General features: G+C 41.8%; 1 protein-coding gene across 4 annotated transcripts in view; it reads left to right on the top strand.

Annotated features, from left to right (window-relative positions):
* The window catches only part of TIAM1 (TIAM Rac1 associated GEF 1), a 374,369-nt gene that overhangs the window by 260,388 nt on the left and 91,358 nt on the right, over positions 1-22,623 (top strand). For all 4 annotated transcript variants that reach the window (XM_081799219.1, XM_081799233.1, XM_081799229.1 and 1 more), the window contains 3 exons: positions 2,496-2,668; positions 17,996-18,220; positions 20,017-20,202. In XM_081799219.1, coding sequence (XP_081655345.1) covers positions 2,496-2,668; positions 17,996-18,220; positions 20,017-20,202 — 584 coding nt within the window. The remainder of the gene's footprint in view (positions 1-2,495; positions 2,669-17,995; positions 18,221-20,016; positions 20,203-22,623) is intronic.

The raw sequence follows: 22,623 nt of genomic DNA, 5'->3' as shown, positions 1-22,623 counted from the left end.
TTTTTTTAAAAAAAGATTTCATTTAGAATTAATCTCTGGGGCGTCTCTTTTGGCAACCACAGAGCATACAGATGACGTTCAAGTGAAGGTGAAGGCAAATGGACTGCTTTCAGGGAGATGTGCTTCCTGGATTTGCTGCTTCATGTTGATCTTCACACCGAAACAAGCAGAAAATTAGAGTAAAAGCTCTCTCTCTTTTTCTCTCAGTCCATCCACCTACTGTCATGGGTGATTATAAACCAACATTGCAAAATTATAAAAACAGCAATTTGAGAAGACTAAAATGTTCAACATTTGTACATGCCAAGGTTTGTGGATGGCTCCTCTTCATTATCCACAGGCTTCATTCTCTCTCCTCAACCTAAGGTACAGCTGTGTTGCTCCTTTTCTGTTCAGAATCTGCTAATCATTAGTGTCGTGTTAGTCCTAAAGATTAGAGCAGCATTTCTCCACAGGGGCACTATTGACATTTTCTGGATAATTGTTGTGGGGATGCTATCCGGGGCATAGCAGGATGTTTAGCAGCATCCCTGTCCTCTACCTGCTGGATGTCAGTGGCACCCACCTCCCCCCACTCCCCCCACGCCCAGTGACAACCAAAAATGTCTCCAGACACCACCAGATGTCCTTGACCTCAAGGGCAAAATTGCCCCACTTCAAGAACCTCCGATTTGGAGGAAAATAGCATCCCCTTTCCTATATTTATCTCTCAATCCATGCTAGCTTAAGAAGTGAAAATAGGTACAGATGATTCTGCAGTATGTTATATGTGTTTCTGAAAAGAACTGAGACCTTCACAATAACAGGGATTATGGGAAGAATAAGGTTGGGGCAGAATTATGTGTATGCAACTTTTTAGCCCAACACTAAATAAATAGATAGATAGATAGATAGATAGATAGATAGATAGATAGATAGGTAGATAACTAAATACCCGGCTAAAAATACTCACATAGTTAACATCTTACTTTTTAACAATAAATACTATAGAAAATGTGGGACTTTGCCTTTAAGGACAAAGTAAATATAACTTGAATAGGTAGAAAGAAGAATTGAAACTCCTGAATTCTTGAGACCAAGACAGTGATGAAGAAATCATAAAGCTCAGGAGCACCATACGACAGGACTTGTAAGGAAAGCTTTTGGGAAACTCTGCCAAGGGAGAAATTGTGACACGAGTGGACATGCATTCAGCTGAGTTTGGGGATTTGCACTCAGCAACTGTTAACCTACAGATATGAAATATGATGGGCTGGGAGACGTTGCCTTTGAACTCATGGGACTTTTCCATCGATCCCCATCATTCCACATTGCTAATCACATAGAAGCAAATTTGCTTTATGAAAACTCATATTGTAGCTTTCTGTGAAAACTCGTAGATTGTACTTTCAAGGACTTTGCTATTCACATTTAAAGCGTGGCCCTTGCTGGTAGTTAAGATGTTGAAAACTGACAGAGTTAAGAAAGACTCATAAAGTTGGACACAGGCTTCCCCTGAAATTGGTTTTGATTAGTTGGCAGTAAATGTTCAGCTAGTAATTACTATTAAAGTGAGCCTCATGTTTAGATGACGATGGAGGGTATCTCCTAAAGCCACCTTGCCACAAATCTCTGAGAGGTTTTTATTGTGACTGTCTCATTAGTTTCACAGTGCAATTAAGCGTGGACCAGGCTTCCAGAACCCCCACCCCCAGGCCTTCATATGGCATGTGCCATACCATTTCTTCTTTCAGTAGGAACAGGGACGTGGTTTATTTCTAGAAGAACATTTTGTAGAGTGTATTTGAGATCAAAAACCTATCATTTCTTTCCTTATCTGTAAAATACCTAACACTAATATTATAAATGGTTTTCTCCAAGGGCATAGCCAAGAAACCCAATAAATTGTGTTGCCTGGTTGTATATCACGTGAGCTATTGGGAAGGGACTCCAGTGGTTCCCTACTGACTGGCAGGCCTCACACCATGGAACCTGCAGTTCTGACCCGTGGAGCCGGGTTTCTAGCCCCCACTGGCCGAAGGAGCCGTAAGACCGCCATATGCCTGTAACGAAACACTCTCAAACAGAAAGTGAGGGTCTTAAAGAACTTGAGGACATGCATGGAGGGAGTTTCGTGTGGGTTGAGAAACGGTGATTTAAGACTCTTTGCCTTTTGGGGCTCCTGGGTGGCTCAGTCGGTTAAGCATCTGCCTTCGGCTCAGGTCATGATCCCAGGGTCCTGGGATCGAGTCCCTCGTTGGGCTCCCTGCACAGCGGGGAGTCTCCTTCTCCCTCTGCTCCCCCTGCTCATGCTCTCTCTCTCTCTCTCTCTTTTTCCCTCAGTCCATCCAAGACTTCAATACAGGCAAGGCCCCATCCTCTTTACTCTCTAGGTTTCCACATGCTTTCATTTGCAGCCCTCTCCTTGTGACAGGACAGAAGTGCTAGTTTCCACCACCGACCTCTCATTGTACAAGCACCAAACACTCATGCGGACCCCTGTTTTGTTTCCTCAGGGTGCACACTCTTTTTCTATGAGAGCGACGGCAGGTCTGGAATAGACCACAACAGCATCCCTAAGCACGCCGTGTGGGTGGAGAAGAGCATTGTGCAGGCTGTGCCCGAGCACCCCAAGAAGGACTTCGTCTTCTGCCTCAGCAATTCCCTGGGTGACGCCTTCCTCTTTCAGGTTTGTTGGGCACTTCCTTTCAGGGCATTTCAAACCTCTGAACCAGATATCTTCCTCTCCTGCCTATGTACCCCACCCTGTTTTCTTTTTAGTGCTGGGTTTTATCTTTTTGCTCATTATAAAAACAAGAACGATCAATGACAAAATACATACTTACATTGAATTCAGACATGAGAGAACTCACCCAGAGTGTTCTAAGGGAAGCCCAGGGAAGAGCATGAGTGGACTTCGAGAAACTTGCCCTGTTTGTCAGTGTAGACTCAATACCATTTGTGTAGAGACTTAGAAAGAGATGATGAATTCCTTAATTTAGAAATTATTTGAGCTGTCAAAATTTTTTACCATAATGTTCTCTTCTAATATTACTCATAAAGTAAAATAATGACATCCCAGAAATGATTAGCTATACCCAGATAATTTCTCTTCCTCAACTTATCAGAAATTTGTAGTCAGTGTTCTTGAAGTTTGAGTGTTAATTGTGTTAAAAAATACTAACCTGCTAATCACTTCAGGAAAAGCATTTAATTTTGCAGGGAATCGTTCGGGTTTGGTTGGTTGTGGTGCACTCTACCAGAACTTTTTGTTGTGTTAGTTAGGAAGACTTCCTTCATGTGTTTCTATGATGCAAGAATTCCTCCCACTTTTACTCTGTGCTGCCTACATGCTTTGCACAGTGCTACTGAGAACAAGAAGATTTTGACACAGTTCCTACTCTTAAAATTGTTCACATGTGATGTGGGAGAAGGACATGTGGATAGATCTTTGTAGGGTAGGAAAGCCTGACCATTAATGTTAAAGGATGAATAGGGATGAATTGGGCGAAATGGACAGAATATTCCATGCAGAAGACAGAGCTGGATCAAAGGCATGGAAAAGAGTAATAGGTGATTTCACTGAGTTTCCAGGTTTGGCCCCTAAGTTATTTCCATTTGGGCAATTAAAGTAAGAAAGTGGTCATTTATTTGTGAACAGGCAAAAACATCTGTTTTTTTCTTTCTTTAAATCAGTGATATAAAACACATAAAGAAGAGTGTACAAAACATAAATATTTTGCTCCAAGAAGTATCACAGAGTAAATACGTAACCACCTCCTAGGTCAGGAAACAGAAGTTTTTAGCACCCTACCAGCCACTCCCCACCCACATGCATACATGTAGGCGACTAGTTGGGTAGAGTGAATATGTATTTTATCATCCAAGCCAGGACACTTTTGTCTATCTGGGAATGTCTTCATTTCTCCTTCATTTTTGAAGGATAACTTTGCTGGATATAGAATTCTTGATTGACAGTCTAATTGTAGTGTTTTGAAAATATTATTGTACTGCCATCTGGCCTCCATGGATTCTGATGAGAAATCAACTTTGAATCTTAGGAGGATCCCTTGTATAGTTGAGTTGCTTCTCAGGGCACCTGGCTGGCTCAGTCCACAGAGCATGTGACTCTTACTCTCAGGGTTGGGAGTTCAAGCCCCATGTTGGGGGTGGAGCCTACTTAAAATTAAAAACCAGTGCATTAAATGAGTTGCTTCTCTGTTGCTACTTTTTGTCTTTGTATTTAAACAGTTTATGGTGTGTCTCTAAGTATTCATTTCTTTCAGTTTATTCTATCTGGAATTCATTGACCTTCTTGGGTGTGTGGGGGTATGTGTCTAAATCACATTTGGAAAGTTTTCAGCTGTCCTTTCTTCCAATAGTCCTCCTGTCCATTTCTCTCTTCTCCTTCTGGGACTTCCATTATGTTTATGTTAGTCGCACTTGATGGTGCAAGTCTCTGAAACTCTGTTCATCTCTCTTCGTTCTATTTTTGTTCTGTTTCATGGACTGGTTAATTTCAGTTGACGTACTTTAAGCTCACGGATTCTTTTTTTGTCAGTTCAAACCTGTTGTCCAGCCCCTCTGGTAAATTTTTTCACTTCAGTTATTCTACAGTTCAACTCCAGAATTTGTATTTGGTTCTCTGAAAAAAAATTCTTTTAATTTCTCTCTTGATATTCTCTATTTGATGAGATATCATTCTGATACTTTACTTCTTCTTTAGACATGATTTCCTTTAGTTCTTTGGATATATTCAAAATAATTGATTTAATATCTTTGCCTAGCAAGCTACCATCTGGACTTCTTTAGGGACAGTTTCTATCGACTGCTTCTTTTCTTGTGTATGTGCCATGCTTTGTTGTTTCTTTGCATGTTTCATACGTACTTGGTTGAAAACTACGTTTTGAAGAATATAATGTGGTGACTCTTGAAACCGGATCCTCCCACCGGGGTTTGTTGATGTTGATTGTTGTCACTATTGCTTATTTGTTAAGTGACTTTCCTGAAATCTATAAAATATTTATTCTTTGTCATGTATGGCCACTGAAGCCTCTGCTCAGTTAGTTTAGTAGTCAGCTAATGATTGGAGAGATTTCCTTAGATGCCTGGAAGCAATTAGACTTCCAGTCTTTCCCAAAGATCTCTGTGTCTTCAACACTCAGGGAGCTAGTTAACAACTCTGCCTTAGCCTTCACCTCTGCTTGCACAGAGCCTCAAGGTCAGCCAGAGGGATGAGCATAGGGCCTTCTCAGGGTTTTGTGGATGTGTGCACAGTCCTATACATGTATGTGACTTTCTAGATTTCCAGAACTATGGATATCTCATGAATATCTTATTCCTCAGCTTTTTAAAAAGTTTCTTGGTCAGCTACCTCTTTTGCCCCAACTGTCATCACTGCCTCGGGCAGCTGCGATATTAAACAGTTCTTACCGATTATTTTTCATAAACTCCCTTTGGAGTAAAGACTATCTGCACAAGTGAGTTCTGAGGTCAAATAGCAACAAGCCCTGTGAATGGAGGTTTTCTGTGAACTGTCAGATAGGTCAAATAATGACAGTTCTCTGAGAATGCTGTCCTGTGGGAGCTCATTGCCCCCTTCAGCAATTGCTAGACTGCTGTTTTTCACGTGATTGTGGAGATAGGGAGATGAAGATGGGAATAAGGCAAGCTAAAATGTCCTCAAAGCTTGCTATTCTTACTGAGATTCAGCTATCACTTTTTCCAATAGAAGTACCTAAGATTGTTGCAAGACCTAATTAATTGCCAGAGCTCTGAAAAAGTTGATTTTGGCCATTTTTGCCAGTGTTACTGATTTTACAGAGGAGCAGTTTTTTGAGGTCCTTACTCTCCCCATTTCCACTGATGAACTCATCAGGACACTTTAGAGACTTGATGGTTTTGACAGATATACCAGCTCCATTAACAATTATGCCAGGATAACGGGTATAAATTGCAATAGATTCAGGCTACTGGGATATGTTGCAACCTTTCCATAGGTGCGTTTGGGTTGATCCCTATTTGGGGGGATCACGAGCAATGTTGCTAGAGTACTCTTATATCTGCGTTCAGGATATGTTTGTCCACATTTCTAGTGGTGTATACCTAGGACTGGTATTGCTGTATCATGGGATAAATGTACACATTCATGTTTAGTAAATACTACCAAACAGTTTCCAAAATGATTGAAATAATTTATGCTCCCATCAGCAGCCTAGGAGAATTCCAGGTGTTTCCTTATCCTTGTCCACACTTGGTATTGTCAGATCTTTTATTTTTCACTTGTAAGCTATTTGTGTGAAGCTGAGCACATTTTTTGAGGGTTTAATGACCATTTCAATATGATTTTTGTGAAGTACTTATTTCAAGTGCTTATTCTTGCCTATTTTTCAGTTGGGTTGTCTGTCTCTCAATGATTCATGGCAGTTCTTTACATATTTTGTGTATCAAATCCTTGTTGATTATATGCATTGCAAATATCTTTTTCCACTCTGTGGCTAACCTTTTACTCTGTTAAAGGTATCCTTTGTTATGCTGACTTTTTAAATTTAATGTATCTCATTTCTCCAGTCTTCCTTAATGGATAGTGCCTTGTGTATCCTATTTAAAAAATCTACATGCTCTGAGTCATGAAAATGTCCTTCTGTTTAGCTTATTAACCGTTGTTTTTCAGCATCTGGCATAGCTTCTTATTAATTATCTGGATATCTTGTATATGAGGGAATGCCTAACAATGTTAACAATAACAACAGTAATATTATATCAGCAGCTGTCTTTTACTGAGCCCTTATTGTATGCCACCATCTTGAAAGTGTTTTACAATGTGAGTCAGATATAATTCTTCAGAAAATTTTTTTCTTAATTTAAGTACAGTTGATATACCATGTTATATTAGTTTAGGTGCACAGCATAGTGATTCGGCAATTCTATATGCAGTGCTCAAGTAAGTGTAGTTACCATCCGTCACCCTACAACATTATTACAGTATTATTGACTATATTCCCTATGCTGTACTTTTTATCTCCATGACGTATTTATTTTATAACTAGAAGTTTATAATCCCCTTCACCTGCCCCCCGCCCCCCCACACCAGTTTGTTTCCCAGTATTTATGAGTCTGTTTCTGGGTTTGTTTGCTCATTTGTTTTATTTCTTCAGTTCCCCATATAAGTGAAATCACAAGTCACATTTAGTTCATACAGCAATCAGTGAGTTGGGTTGTATATCCATATTTTAACCAATTAATGGGGACTGTGTCCCCCATTTGGTGAAGTTCAGGCTTTTATAAAGGCTAATAATTAGATGCCAGGTGACGCAGTAACTGAGTGTTGGCTGGATTCAAACCAAACCTCTCTTTCTCTAAAGTCTTTTATTGTGTTAAGTATACTATTTATCCCATTTCTATTACTGTTTACCCTAAGAAGGACATGGGTAGGAATCACTGACCACAGTCAAAAGGTACTGTTTCTCATTCTTAGAATTAAGCCACTCATTGGGAATATTTCAGTATTTCGGTCATTCTTGCCACACTACACAATTTCGATGATAATCTGATCAGTTTCAGGATACTGTCCTTTTTACGTACACACTGCTGATGTGAATTCCTTTTGAAAGGACCTTCCTGGCCATAAAATTGCTGGTACAATCTAAGTATCCAATAGGTTGCATTGAATAAAATTCCTTTGTGGCAACATACGACCTTATTCATGAAAGCCTCTGTGTCCTCTTGTCATGGTGAAATTTTTATGCTACTTACGTGGGATAGAGCACAAAACGAACCTTTTCAGAAGAAATTGCTGCTGTTCAGGATCCATGAGGGCTTTTTCTACCTTCTACTTATTGTAATCCACATGACTCAGGAGGGGCTAGGTTTGAAAGAAACCTGTGTGTGTGAGGGGTGAGGTTAACGCAAGGGAGATCAACCATGATTATGGAAATAATTTGTAGGTTATTCCAGCCCTGGGGCTCAATTCAGTGTGCACAGTTTACAGAGCCTATATGCTGCTGATTTGATGCTGTTATTCAGATCGGCCCACGGTAAGGAGATTCATGTTACCAGCAAAAGCAGAAAAGAGGTTTTGTGTGCAGGATGGGGGTGGGGATGGGCCTGAGTATTAGAGCAGTTTAATGGAAGAATTGCTATGCTGTCTGCAAAGGGCAGCAATGACTCCTGCATTTCAATGATTTTAGAGATCTTTCCTCCACCTGGAAGTCAGAACCAGCGCCTACCACCTACAAAGTACAGTTTCATATTGGGCCTTCCTCTGTCCATGACTGGTGGATGTTACATGCACTTCCAAAAAGCCCAGTGGCTTTTATGGTAAGAGTGATGCTTGATGGGAAGCAAAATCACATGCAGTGATATAGCTCAAGAAGTGTAGAAAATCTCTCTCAGGGGTCACTGCCTTTCCATAGAAAGTCCCCTGGATGAGGGTATAGCATGCATATTAAAAAGAGACTAGTGAAAAAAGAATAGTATTTACACCATTATGATGAATTGGGGATTAGATGTCATAATCCAAGTCAGATGTCTTATAGATAGCAAATGCTCATTACATGTATGCTTCTCATTTTAATTATAAATACGTATCTTAAATACGTATCTTTACAGAAGTTGAGTGTGGTTTCCCTGTGAAGAGGCTAAGGCTTTGAGTGTTATTAGGCTCCAAGGCTCCAGACAGTTATCTTGAAGTGCTACACCTGCTTCTGTGTGGACTTGATGAAGGTCACTGGCACACATGCCCTGAACCAGGGCAGCCAGATTAGGGAAAAATCTGGAAATCATCTTTCACAAGGAGGCATCAAGTGGACTTGGTAGAAGAGACTCCAGAGGGGATTTAGCATCTTGGACTTGAGTAGATGACAGTCCAGCCTTGCTCTCAAGGTAGGCACTATCTCCTCAAAGCCCCTGACAGCTGGTCAGCCTGCGCACTGCATGACCACCTCCCTCCCTGGGAAGCTTCCAGCTCTTCAACCATCTGCTTTGCTGGTTAGCTCCAAGAATTATCAAGTTCTTTGTTGTGTTGAGATAATACATTCTTTCTGGTGGCTTTTGTCATTTTCCTTTGTTTCCTTATGTTTTCCAAGTCTAAAGCAAGTCGTCTTCTTCCTTCTCATAACCTTTCAAATGCTTGAAAACAGCTCTCATCTGTCTCCTGCCATGTCTTCTGTTTAGGCTTCCCTGTGTAAGGTTTCTGAGCCATTCTCCCTATGATTCAGGTCTTATCGTTGATGTTCTTCCTTGTAAGTAGTTCTGGAACAACCTGTCCCCCATGAGAACAGTCCTGTGCAGCCTGCCTACAGTTGCTCTTCCCATTTTCTTCCACAATGCTAGTGTCAGTTCCTTAATTTATTAAGAACCACACCCAACTGTTGACTCATACTGAGCTTGTGGTTTATCATACCCCTGGCATCAACTCTTACAAGGTCTCTTCCATCTTATTTTAATAGGTGTTTCAAGAACTCTAAATGCAGAAGTTAAATTTACTTCTTTGAAATCTTATGTTTGTGGTTTCTGCTCTTCTAATGAACTTGTTGAAATCTTGCTTGGATCCTAGTTCCATCGTCCCTCTTAACTTCATGCTCTCTGCGGATAAGACAAACTGGATGTTTTCTCTTTGCTCTCTCTGTGGGTTTAAATGTTGCCTTAGTCTGTAGCTAAGTCCTATTTTCCCATCATCAAAGATCATCTCCCTGCCTCTAGCTAGCCACTTTAGAAATATTTACTGTTGGTTTTGACATGGATTAGTTGTGAAGATGGGTAAACGCCTAAGATATATGGAGCCCCAGGCAAATTTTTTTATCTATATAAAGAATTTGACTCACCCCAGATCAGCTTTGTCAACACCATTCTGGTGGCTCATCTCATGCAATCTGGTGAAAGAAATACCAGATAGACTAATGAGAACAACCACTAGGCATAGACTCATGTCCAGGAGCTCATTAGCATATCTTACTGATAACACATATGGGATACAGGGTCAGAGAGCTCCCTGAAAGGGAGAAAGTGGATGGGGTGGTGGGGGGGGAGGAGGATCGGGTATTCCTTCTGGACCCTGTCCTTTTCAGGCATCGGAAGGGGTCTTTTCAAAATATGGGGCCCCATTTGCCTAGTTCTTAGGAGGGTACTGTTGGAGAGTATGGATGTTGAAGTACAAAATGAATACACAGGGCTGGTGGTAATCATTTACAGCACATGCCCTACTATTAGCATATTCAGAGGTCTCCTCACATATGTTAAAAGTACAGTGCAGAGATATAATTGTGGCTGAGCTAGATTTTAGTATGTAATCTGTATACTATTATGTATTATCCAAATAATATGTTACTAACAGTATTTGTCTTCCTTGTTACATTATTTTAAATTTGTATGAAGTCAATACAAGCACATAGTTTTAAAGAATTCAATTAACCTTAAAAGACTTAAAGTGAAATTCTCTTCTCATCCTCTATCTCTTCCCCCAGCCTCAGGCGCCCAAAGCAACTATGCTCAATTATTTTAGCTAGGTTTTTTTGTTTGGTTGGATTTTTTTTTTTTCCTTGTATTTACCCTCATTTCTCATTAACATGTTTACAGTATTTCTTAATTGACTTTAGGCATTAGCTACTGACTTTCTGTGACGATAGATGAATATTTAGCTGTATTATATATGAATTCTCCTTTTCTCATATTCCTATATCATTATATGAACATTTAGGAGTAAATTAATAGTCTCTATTATACTGTTAGGATGTTCCATGCTGCTATGACCATATAAATAATATTAGCTATTGGGCCAAATAGTGTATCATCATTTTATTTCCTTTCTTGAACAACTTTTTGTTTTTTTTTCCCTGTAGTTAATGCCTGCCTTTTTTTTCTGCTCCATTTACTTATTTTTATGCTTATTTTAGCAGTATTTTCTAAATCTCCAATTTATTACCTAGTCACTTTGTACTATTTTGTTCCCTGGAGACTGCCTTTTCCTGACCCTTTATCCTGCTCCAATCTGTTTGTTGTCTAGGCCTCAGGCATAATAGTTACACTGGTTTTCCCTTCATTACCCTAGTTAGATTCTTGGATTGCAAGTCTTCCTTTTTTCTCCTTCATTTTCATAAAAACAAACAAATAAACCCATAATAACTTCCTATAAAATGGTTCATATTTGAAAATGTCTTCATTTTACCTTTTACTTGAATAATCTTTGAGTAATTTGGAATTTTGATTGGAAAATTATTTCCCCTTTGTTCACTTATATTCTGATACCAGTCTCATTTCTGATTATCTTGTGTGTGCTTTATTTTCTTTTGAAGTTTTAGAATAATTTTCTATCACCAGGGTTATGGTTTCTCAAAGGAATTTGCCTTCACGTTGAGATTTTAATTTTAGTTATTTTTTTTATTCCTAAAAGCTTTCCTGTTCTCTCTCTTCCTCTCCCTTTCTCTCTCCCTCGCCTCCCCTCCCTTCCCTTTTCTCCCTGTCCCTTCCACCCTCCCTTTCTATTTTCCTCTTTCCTTCCCTACCTCCTACCCTTCCTCCTTCTTTCCTTTCTTCTCTCCCTCTATCCTTCTCTCCCTTTTCCTTCTTCCCTCCTTTCTCCCTCAGTGTTCCTTTTTCATTGTAACCTGTGCATTTGTTTGTTTATAGCTTTAGATTCCTTTGTGTCTCTGTCTCTGAGGATGTTACTGGGTTTTCAGGAAATTTTCATGGCTTCAGACATTGTTTCTGTTTCTTCGTGATGCATTTTCTTCTCTGTGCTTTTGTCTCTGCCTTTCATGCTAGAGGCTTTCATCAAATGTCTGGTGGTCCTTGATTATCTGATCATATTTAAATGTGAGATACCAAAAAAGTGCTTGGATATTGTTTGGGCCATCTACTGGGGGCTTTTACAGCATGAACAGATGGGAAGACCTTTTTTGTTGAGGGTGTCCATTTGACAATATTTGTTGGTCTTTTCTGTTGGGCTACTCAACTTTGCCAAAGATGAATCCTGCCATTGCCATTTACTGGGCAGGCTTCCATTTATTCTCATTTGCAGCAAATGGTTCCTCCTTTTGTGCCTGTCTTCCTAGAGTCTGGACCCTCTCTTCTCCAAAGGATTTACCTTAGGTGGGTGAGGGGTTAGGGAGGTGAGGGAGTACAAGGCGGGGGGGTGGGGGGGGTGCCCAGTTGTATGACTTTGTGCAGTGGATGAGGGGAGCCCCATATTAAATTCTCTTTACAGATGTTAAAGACGATAGCTTACTGGGGCACCTGGCTGACTCAATCAGTAGAATATGTGACTCCTGATCTTGGGGTCGTGAGTTTGAGCCCCTTTTTATTACTTAAGGAAATTTAAAAAATGACAGCTGACTTAAGCCTTGTATAAATAAAATGAAAAAAAAAATGCAAAAAAAGGACTTTCAAGAATTCACACAGGAGCTTCATTCCCAACTAACCTCTTAGAAACACATAACTTTATTCCCCTTTATTTTCCATTTTTTTAAATGGGAAAAAGAAGTTCAACCTACTTGACAATTATTCTTGTGTCTCTATAAACTCAAATTATCTGAAATTTTAGTTTCCTAGATCTGGCATATATTCCCTAGTATTTCTCTCGTTTAAAATGAATTTCCCTTTTCCTGCTACTCACGTAAACCATTGATTATCTGAAATCACTGAGTATCCTCCATTCAGTTGGATAATTGAAGCTAGATCTATTTAAATACATAATGAAGCCCTGAGCTTCATCTTAACTCTGCACTCAAAGGGGCTCTTATGCAAAATGCATTTTTTTGCTGATTATATTCCTGTGTTGGCAAGAACTTTGCTTATTCCCTTCACTGAACTTTATACAGTATTTATAGCATCTCCAGAGGGCAAAGGAAGAATCACAAACTTCAGTTTTGCTACCTGTCTGCTGCTGTTTGTTTAATGGAAGCAGATGAGCGTGGAGGAAATCACAACCATGTTGCGGGGGTGGCGGGGGTCTCTCCTTCCTGCCCCTTTGACCACTGGATTCTGATAGAGAGGCCCTTTAGTAGACGTAATGTCCGTAATTAAACTTGCCTGGTTCAAGAAGGTAATGCAAAGGTAGAGGCTTTGAAAAGCTTTTTCTGGCATGTCAGGTTTGAAATCCTGGAGAGTCCACACTGGGAGACATTCTATCAAGTTAGTGGTCTGCTGTGAGCTGCTCTGAATTATTAAGCCTGTAAACTGCCATGAACTGTTACAGAGTTTTTCTACTTAACTCTATGTTGACAGCAGTCAGGGTAGACCTAGCCCACCCTCTCATCGACACATAGCTCTGGGTATGCCCCTGGGAATGGACCAGCCCTTTCAAAAAGCTCATTTAGTGAATTGTGCTTCTTAGAAATAGATTTGGCTTTAATGATGGAGAAAGGCAGAGACTGCTGTGTTGTTGAGACAGGACAGCAGGAGGAAAAGTTCTCTCTAATGGAACTGCCTTCAGCCACCGACAGGTTCTGGAGAAGCTTGGAGGCTTGAGGCATGCTTAATGGTTAAAATGACTGGTGGATACATTTTTCATAAGCTGTAAGCAGACTTTTCTCTCTATCCTTCTCTAGGCTGTGGGGCTTGGTGCTTTTGTTTATTTCTTAAAATCTTAATTGTGGTAAGGTACACATGACATACCATCTTAACTATTTGTAAGTGTGCCGACGTTCAGTGGCATTAAGCACGTTCACATTGTGGTGCATCCGTCCCCACCGTCCATCTCCAGACTCTTCTCATCTTGCAGACCTGAAACCTGGAACACTGGCTCCCACTCCCATCCTCCCCAAACCCCTGGCAACCACCATCTTTCTTTCTTTAAATAAATAAATTTCAGGAGCGCCTGGGTGGCTCAGTCGTTAAGCGCCTGCCTTCGGCTAGGTCATGGTCCCCCCAGGTCCTGGGATCGAGCCCCGCATCAGGCTCCGTGCTTGGCGGGAAGCCTGCTTCTCCCTCTGCCACTCCCCCTGCTTGTGTTTGTGCTCTCGCTGTCTCTCTGTCAAATAAATAAATAAACTCTTAAATAAATAGATAGATAAATTTCAGGATAGCTGCTCTGCCAAAATTAAATATACATCTTTCAAAGGCTGTTTAGCTTCATCAGCTAGTATCAGTTTTTCTTTCCACTTTTCTTTCTTTCTTTCATCCTTTTTTTCAAAGTAATCTCTGCACCCAAACATGGGGCTCAAACTTAAAACCCCAAGATCAAGAATGCACGCTCCACTGACTGAGCCAGCCAGGTGCTTTCTTTGCACTTCCTAACTGGGATGCAGACGTAAACTCTCTGGTGTCGGAATGGAGTGTGTTGCCCTTGGCTGAGTTTGGCAGAGAGCCTCAAAGGTGGAGGGAAGAAGGGGCCCTGCTTTCATTAAATAAAGAGAGGAAAAGTCTGTTCCGTAGAACCTATCAGATTATGGCTCTTCTTGGCGGTTGAAAGTGTGTGACATAGACTTTTCTAGAAGCGTTGAAATGGGATTCTTACTTAGCTAGTGTATCAGTCAGGATGGTTAGATTATGCTGTAGGAAGGACCAGCCCCCATATCTTCATGGCTTAACACACCTTTTTCATTCCTGCCACACTTCTGATGGACACTGGCTATGAAGCTGTATTTGTCCTGGATACTCCGGGACCCAGGGTGACAGAAGATTCCCGGACACATGCTTCCACGACTGTAAGCAAAGGGATCAGAATGGGAGTGAATCGGGCTTTTGTTTAGTAATGACACATGTCGCTTCTCCTCAAATTCATTGGCCAAAGCCAAATGACAGGGCCACACCTAATTTTAAAGGGAGCAGGAAAGTTCCATCCTCCTATGTCCCTAGGGAGAGCCCAAAATATTACATGTACAAGAGGAATGACACCACAGGGGCCCAGTCTTCGGAAGAATCGATGAGAACTAGGGGTTCGGGAGCAGTGTGGCGTGTTTAACAAAATGATTTTAAGCACAGGATGGGTAAAGCTCAAGGTTTATAATAAATTACTGGGTTATACCTAATTTTTTTCTGGGCTTTGGTTTCTCCATTCGTAAAATGCACCTGGGCCCCTTCTAGGTGAACTTTCTATTAAAGTATAATATCTACACAGAAAAGTACACATTTTGATGGTGTTTCAAAAGCTCGTACCCCCATGTCGGAGGTGCGTGCAACCAGCACCCAGACTGGGGAGCTGAACGTGGCCAGCACCCCAGAGGCCCCCCTCATGGTTCCTTGCAGCTGCTTCTCCCTCCCCCGCTCCCACCAAAGAGCTCCTCTTCTGACTTCTAACTGTGCATTCGTTTTTGCCTGTGTCTGTACTTTATACAAATAGAATCTTAGTCTATATTCTTGCATGTCTGGCTGCTTCTCCTCAGTGTTATGTGTGTGAGACTTACTCATGTTGCAGTCTTTCGTTCTCCTTGCTGTATAGTATTTCATTGTGTGATTATACCACACATTATTTATCCATTCTGCTGTTGACGGGTGTTTGGATAGTTTCCAGTTTTGCCCATTGCAGATTATGTTGCTATAAACATTTTGGTGTATATGTTCTGTTGAACATATGAATGCATTTTTGTTGAGTGTATACCCAGGAGTGTATTTTTGGGGTCACAAGGCGTGCACGTGGTTAGCTTTTCTCAGGTAGTGTCCAGCAGCTTTCCAAAGCAGTATATTCTCCATCCAGTAACCAGCACTGCCTGGGAATTCTGGTTGCTCCATATCTTTGCCATCACCTGGTATTTTCTTCCTGGAAGCTTTTTTTTTTTTTTTTTTTTTAAAGATTTTATTTATTTATTTGAGAGAGAGAGAGAAGCAGACTCCCTGCAGAGTAGGCTTGATCCCAGGGTTCTGGAATCATCAAAGGCAGAAGCTCAACTGACTGAGCCACCCAGGCGCCCCCTGGAAGCTTTTCTTTTAGAAAAGAATCCTTACTAGATTGTTCTTCCATCTGAGCTAATTCCTCCCTCCTTAGCTCCCTCCCTAGATAGATAGATAGATAGATAGATAGATAGATAGATAGCCTCCCTCCTTAGCTCCCTCCCTAGATAGACAGATAGATAGATAGATAGATAGATAGATAGATAGATAGATAGATAGATAAAAAATAACTCCACTTGGTAACATACCCACTGATGCTGAGGCATCGAGAGACTCCAAGGTCAAACCCTGTGCTCTATACAAGGCAGGAGCAAGCCTGGTGCATTTATCATGTGTGGGAGGACCTAAAACTCTGTATTTTTCTGGAGTTACTTGAAAGTGATATATAAAGATAAAATGTAAGATAGTGGCTTTCTAAGAGGAGATACATATTAACAGTTTGAAGCAACGTTAAGCATTAAAGGTGAGTCTCCTATACAGACCTACGGGTCCCTACAAGTATTTACCTGGAATTTCCAGTGTTGCTACCTCCTCTTTTCCCCTTCAGTTTTCACAAGATGATTCCGTTGGCTTCGCTCTGTTGCTTCTCTGTGAGACTGTTCCGCTCACTGATGTCTTCTTTAGGTGCAGGCATGTACTTTGCTATAAAGGTAACAACTGCCATATTGTTGAGGTTGGCCCAGTGGGTCGGGACTCTGTTGGCTGACACTGTGTTGCAGTTTCCATTGTGGGATAGCAAACTGAGGAGATTCAGAAATAACAAACTGGGGTGGTCTTTGGTTGCTGGGGTGCAGAGTACCAGGTGGGTGGGGGCCTGTTACTGGAATTTTGTTTGCCAACCATCATTCCAATGAGTTTGGAAGCTAAAAAGATGCATCAGAGAGAGAGGGGAAAAAAAATCAGTGTTTTGTGCATGAAAATGTTGTTGGCTGTTACTTCAGTACTGAAGTGGCTGAATAGACCTTTTTCTTCAGTGAGCTAATTTCTGAGTGTTTATTAAACCTCTCTGGGCTTAAGGGGATACCCGGAAAATTCTAGCATGTCCTCATTTATAAATACTCGTTGACTGAGTTCCTGAAGTATTTGTAATGGTGGGTTAGTGCGAATGAGCTGTCTGCCCCAGACTGTTCTCTGACTTTTGCCTTTCAGAGCACCTTGAGTCACTTTGAGGTTGCTTGTCCATTGCTGGGGGTGGCCATTTTAAAAGAAAATGAAATGTGAAAGCCATTCCTCGCTGCTGGATGGCCCCACTTCCTAGATAACTCCCATGTGTCCCTGAACATAATACTGCTTCTGGCTGCCTTGAGCTCCTTCCACAACCCTAATTGTGTCATTGCTGCTTGCCTCTGGCATAGGGCCTTTGGATTTGGGTCACAGCATTTCACTGGGGGCAGGGCTCTTGTCTTCCTTGGACAGTGATGTCCCTTGGCCTCATTCTCAACCTTGGAAGTGGCCAGCCCTCTGTGAAAACTGACCTTTGCTTCAGAACAACCCTCTTCACTAGAAACTAAGCTCTCCAAATAGGATTATCACATATTCAAGTGTCTTAATTTCGACTGCTATTAACATAATTGCACAAGTAAATAAATAAACGGGGGGCTTATCAGTGATAGACATTGATTTCTCACATTCTGGAGGCTGGAAGTCCAAGATCAGGGTGGGAGCATGGTTGAGTTCTGGGCAGGCCTGCCCCCTGACTCATAAACTGTGTCTTCTTGCTGTGTCCTCACTTGGCAGAAGAGGGACTAGTTAGCTCCCTGGCCTCTTTTTATAGGAGCACTAATCCGCTGCAGGAAGGCTCCACCCGCATGACCTAATCACTTCCCAAAGGCCTCACCCCCTCATACCATCACACTGGGGGTTAGGATTTCAACATTTGAATTTGGGAGAGACACAAACATTCATTCCATCACAACAAATGAGTTCCTTTAGCACACCAAGTGAGCAGACGCGGAGACTTCATATTCCAGACAGCTCTTGGAGGCTGGGGGTGGGCGTGGCATCTGACCTAAGGCCAACTTATTTCAGCGTCTCTGCAAGATGAGGTCAGGATGGGTAGCCTGACCACGACGTACCCAGACCCGTCACCCTGACTCCTGGGGCCATGGCTACTCCAGAGATGCGCTGGTTCCCTGCCGGTAACCTAAGAGGCCCCTGTTTCTTCTCGGCCCCCACCTGCCCCCCCTTACAGACCACCAGCCAGACGGAGCTGGAGAACTGGATCACCGCCATCCATTCTGCTTGTGCAGCTGCTGTCGCAAGGCACCACCACAAGGAAGACACGCTCCGGCTCCTCAGGTCCGAAATCAAAAAACTGGAACAGAAGATTGACATGGATGAAAAGATGAAGAAAATGGGCGAAATGCAGCTGTCTTCCGTCACCGATTCAAAGAAGAAGAAAACTATATTAGATCAGGTAATCATTCTTCTGTGTTTAGGCTTGGGCGGGAGTGTTGGGTCTTTCAAGTTCTTCCGCTCCTTGGAATCACAGAGTGTCTTGGGTCATGTCGTTGTCAGCCTGTCATCCAGGCTGCTGAATTCCTTACTGCAACTGTCAGTGTTGCTCACCCATAGCTCACAGCCCATTGTCATGAGCGGGAGGGAACAACATTACATGGAAGGAGAGACAGGAATCTGATAGAGGAGGCTTCCCGCTCCCACCGGGGGCAAGCTCCTTCTAGGGCCTCTGTGAAATTGCGAAGTCTGCACTTTGCCTTCCCCACCTGCTCAGGTTGATGTGGGGCGCGGCTGTGGAGGGACGCACTCCCGACTCCTCAGTCAACTTAGAAGAGGTAGAGTGTGTTGTTGTTAAAAAATGCGTTGCAGTGTATGAGCAGAAGTATAAGGAAAGATTTAGCGAGGTGATAGAGGACATTTTTGCCTTCTCAATTGTTTCCAAGTCAGTGATAGCCATTGAGTCATGCTTTGAAACTTTGTCTTAATGTTTAGGAAATAATTATGTGAGTAAATGAATTTAAATCACTGAACGGTTGATGGCATGGGCCAGCCTGTGGTTTCCCATGGGTCTCGCCCTCTGTTACCTGACACGGTATTTATGGTCATTGAGGCATAAAATTACCCATTTCAAAGTTTCCGATTCAAGTGGCATTTCGTTCATTCACAATATTGAGCTACCATAACCTCTGTCTAGTTGCCAAACATTGTCATTCACCCCAGAAGGAAACCCCGTACCTGTTAAATTGCTACCCTCTGCTCCTGGCAGTCTGCCTCAATGGATTCACCCATTTTGGATGTTTTATGTAAGCGGAATTACGTAATACATGACCTTTTGTGTGTGAATTCTTGCACTTTGCGTCATGTTTTGGGATTGATCCACATTGTAGTGGATCTTTGTACACACCACAGTTTGATAATCCATTTGTCCATTGATGGACATTTGGGCTGTTTCCACTTTTTGGCTTTTGTGAATAGTGCTGTCGATAGGCATGTACGCTAACACTATATTTCAAGTCAAAGTAAAAAGTCGATGTCCGCCATTAATCATTATCCATATCATTGTTAACATCACCGAGCCTTCACCGTATACCAGACCCTGTACCAAGGCTTATTCTTGCATGATCTCATTTAAATATCACTTCAGTCCTAGGAAGTAGGTATTACTTTGCCATTTTGAAAAACGAGGACACATATCTTGGATATATATACTCTATGGTTGGAATTCTATTCCAGAGCCTCAGTCTTCTCTTCACCTTCTAGTGTTTTCTGCTTCCCACCTTGTATTGTCTGCCATGACCTCTTCCCAAAAGCCCCTGGTCTCTTCGCCTCACTTTTCTTTTTTCTTTGTCTTTCTTTAAAAAGTCATCTCTTGGCAAGTCCTAGAATTCTCCAGTGGTAGAAATCCTACATATTTTACTTCCTTGGGTTTGTGGCCCAGAGCTTGGAGCTGATGGGCTAGAATGCCCACAAACGTGACATCTGTAACAGGAGGACACAGAGTAACTAACATATACTTTCTTTTTACCAAACTGGATGTGTGACTGTAGATCTTTGTGGGGGGAGTGGGGGGCGGAACACGTTAAGTTATGAAAACAGTAAGACTTGAGCTGCTGTTCCCTAAGAAACTTAGAGTACCTGTTGTTTACCCTTTAGGATTATAATCAATACCTTGAGAATATACAGATTTGTCACGTTTGTGTAGCATGAAGTTGTTAACGTTTGTTTTCCCTTTTACTCACCTTTTCACCACTGTAGATCTTTGTTTGGGAGCAAAATCTTGAACAGTTCCAAATGGACCTATTTCGTTACCGCTGTTACTTAGCTAGCCTCCAAGGTGGGGAACTGCCAAACCCCAAAAGGCTACTTGCTTTTGCAAGCCGACCAACGAAAGTGGCAATGGGCCGTCTTGGGATCTTTTCTGTATCATCCTTTCATGCCCTGGTGAGTAGAAGCTGAGGTGTGTTTAAGAAATATTTATCTTGACTATTAATCCTGAGCAGGACTCGACAAGAGTCTCTGCAGTGTTTTTCTGCTTTACTGTGATGTGTGGATTTCTGACATGTGCTCTCCTCTGCGGTGGGTACAGATCTTCATTTGAATCTGTTCTGAAATTTATTACTTAAGCCTCTCTTGATGGGCCCTAAATTATTGTGCAAAGAAAATACGAAAGGTATTATCTTAAGAGATCTCTGCATGTAGTGTTTGTTGATAACTCGTGTCATCTTTAGGCAGTGTCCTGGTTTTAATCCAAATACAGATTTTTTTATATTAACCTCATGGAAATGTTAAGTGGAAAGCTCTCTCACACATAAATGCATCCTCTCTCTTTAACACACATGCACAAAAACATATGCACCATATATTGAACATAGATCTCTTTGGAGATCTTCCTTTTCACTTTATTTTTAAATGTTATAATTCTGGAAGTCAGTTCTTGACAGTCATAAATACCTGACGCACTCGAGGAAGGTAAAGATGTTCCATGATTTTCCAGCCCGACATACGGATCTGCTTGGGAAAGAGAATGTTCCTCTGACCTCCGGAGTGGCAGATTGCATCGTGTTGTGTGTTTGCAGTCTGTAATTTTATGTACTTGCTAAATTGCGAACAGCTTTATGTTCTTTTGGCTCCTTTCTTCTCAAAAATTGCTGTGCGAGTAACATGGTTTCAGCCCATCCAAGTCAACACCCACTTAAAACGTACTGCACCTTAGCACATTTGCTGCGAATTAAATGTTAAGGCGCAGGTTCCAGAAGCGGCTTTGGAAAACCTTAGCTGTGCTGCTCTTGGATTGTCGTGTCAGCTGTACCCTTCAATTGAATTCAGAGCTGTAATTCAGTCAAAGGCGTTTGTATTCTTTATAAATAGATTAGCGTCATCATTCAGATAATTAGGGGTAGATTTACATTTTTAAAGAAGTCTTAAACCAATTTCAGGACTTATTAAAACTGGCATCCTGATTTGTTCTGCTAATTACAGCTCAGCTCTTGGTCTCTCTTGGTCTCCCTGGCTACCACCTCTCCATATAGCTATTAAGTCCTTTTTTTTTAAATAGTGATGGGTCAACGCACTGTGATGAATAAGTCTTTTTTTTTTTTTAAAGATTTTATTTTATTTGACAGAGAGAGAGAGAGAGCGAGAGCAGGAACACAAGCAGGAGGGAGTGGGAGAGGGAGAAGCAGGCTTCGTGCCGAGCAGGGAGCCCTATGTGGGACTCGATCCCAGGGCCCTGAGATCATGACCTGAGCCGAAGGCAGACGCTTAACGACTGAGCCACCCAGGCGCCTGAGTGATGCAATAAGTCTTGCAAATGTTTTCAGTTTGAGGCTTTAGGGCTATCTCTCTGAGACCTGGACACCAATTTGTAACTTGACCAAATCTCAATTGGCTTATTCTAAAAAAAAAAAAAAAAAATTATTGGGATAAAAATTCTTGCAAGAATGTCATAGACCGACGTGGTGTTTGTGTTAACGGAGCTCATGATGCCAGTGATGCAGATCCCATATTCGTTCTAAGCCCCAAGCATCCAAATGGCCTTTTCCTTTTCCTGGGCTTGATTAGATTTTTTGGAAGAAATAATTTTGCTGTCCACCTAAAACTTCGTTGCCTCATTTTCTTCAAAGCCACTGGAGCTAACTTCTCTGAAACAAGGAAGTAAGTCACTGTATTGTTACCCTTCCGTAACTTATCTCCCGTCCATCTAATTTCCTCTACCTCACTATCTGTGATTTGTGTATCTTTTTCTTTTGATGGGCAGGCTGTGACAGTCTGGCCAGCTCAAGATGGGAAGGTTAGTAACTTAGGCTTTTTGGTCATTGATTTTATTTTATTTTATTTTAAAGATTTTATTTGTCAGAGAGAGAGAGAGAGAGAGAGAGAGAACACAAGCAAGGGGAGCATCAGGGAGAGGGAGAAGCAGACTCCCCCGCCCCCGCCGAGAGCAAGGAGCCCCATGCAGGGCTCAATCCCAGGACTCTGGGATCATGACCTGAGCCAAAGGCAGCCGCTTAACCAACGGAGCCACCCAGGCGTCCCTGGTCAGTTATTTTAAAGAAGAATATTTAATTCCTTACGTGCAGCTCTCTTTGCCTTGGGTGGTTCCCCCCACCCCCCGGCCCCAGCTGCATCTGCAAGGTGAATCTGGGTGCCCGTATGTCTAGATGCCCTTGCAAACTTCTCTTTTCCATGAGGGGTTTCACCTCAGACAGAACCAGTTAGGCAAGCCTGTTAGGTATCTGTTCCTGTTTGTTGCTCCAGTTCCTGCAGGAGATCCCAGGCAGGGAATTTTGCAGTCTGATTTATTGGATACTTATTTTTTCCTCCTCTCCTTGTCATTTGACCCCAGGGAATTTTTTTTTCCCC

This window comes from Leptonychotes weddellii, chromosome 1, assembly GCF_054177405.1.
Source record: "Leptonychotes weddellii isolate Sample4059 chromosome 1, ASM5417740v2, whole genome shotgun sequence".
NCBI classification, from domain to species: domain Eukaryota; kingdom Metazoa; phylum Chordata; class Mammalia; order Carnivora; family Phocidae; genus Leptonychotes; species Leptonychotes weddellii.
This window is presented reverse-complemented; position numbering and strand designations above follow the sequence as displayed.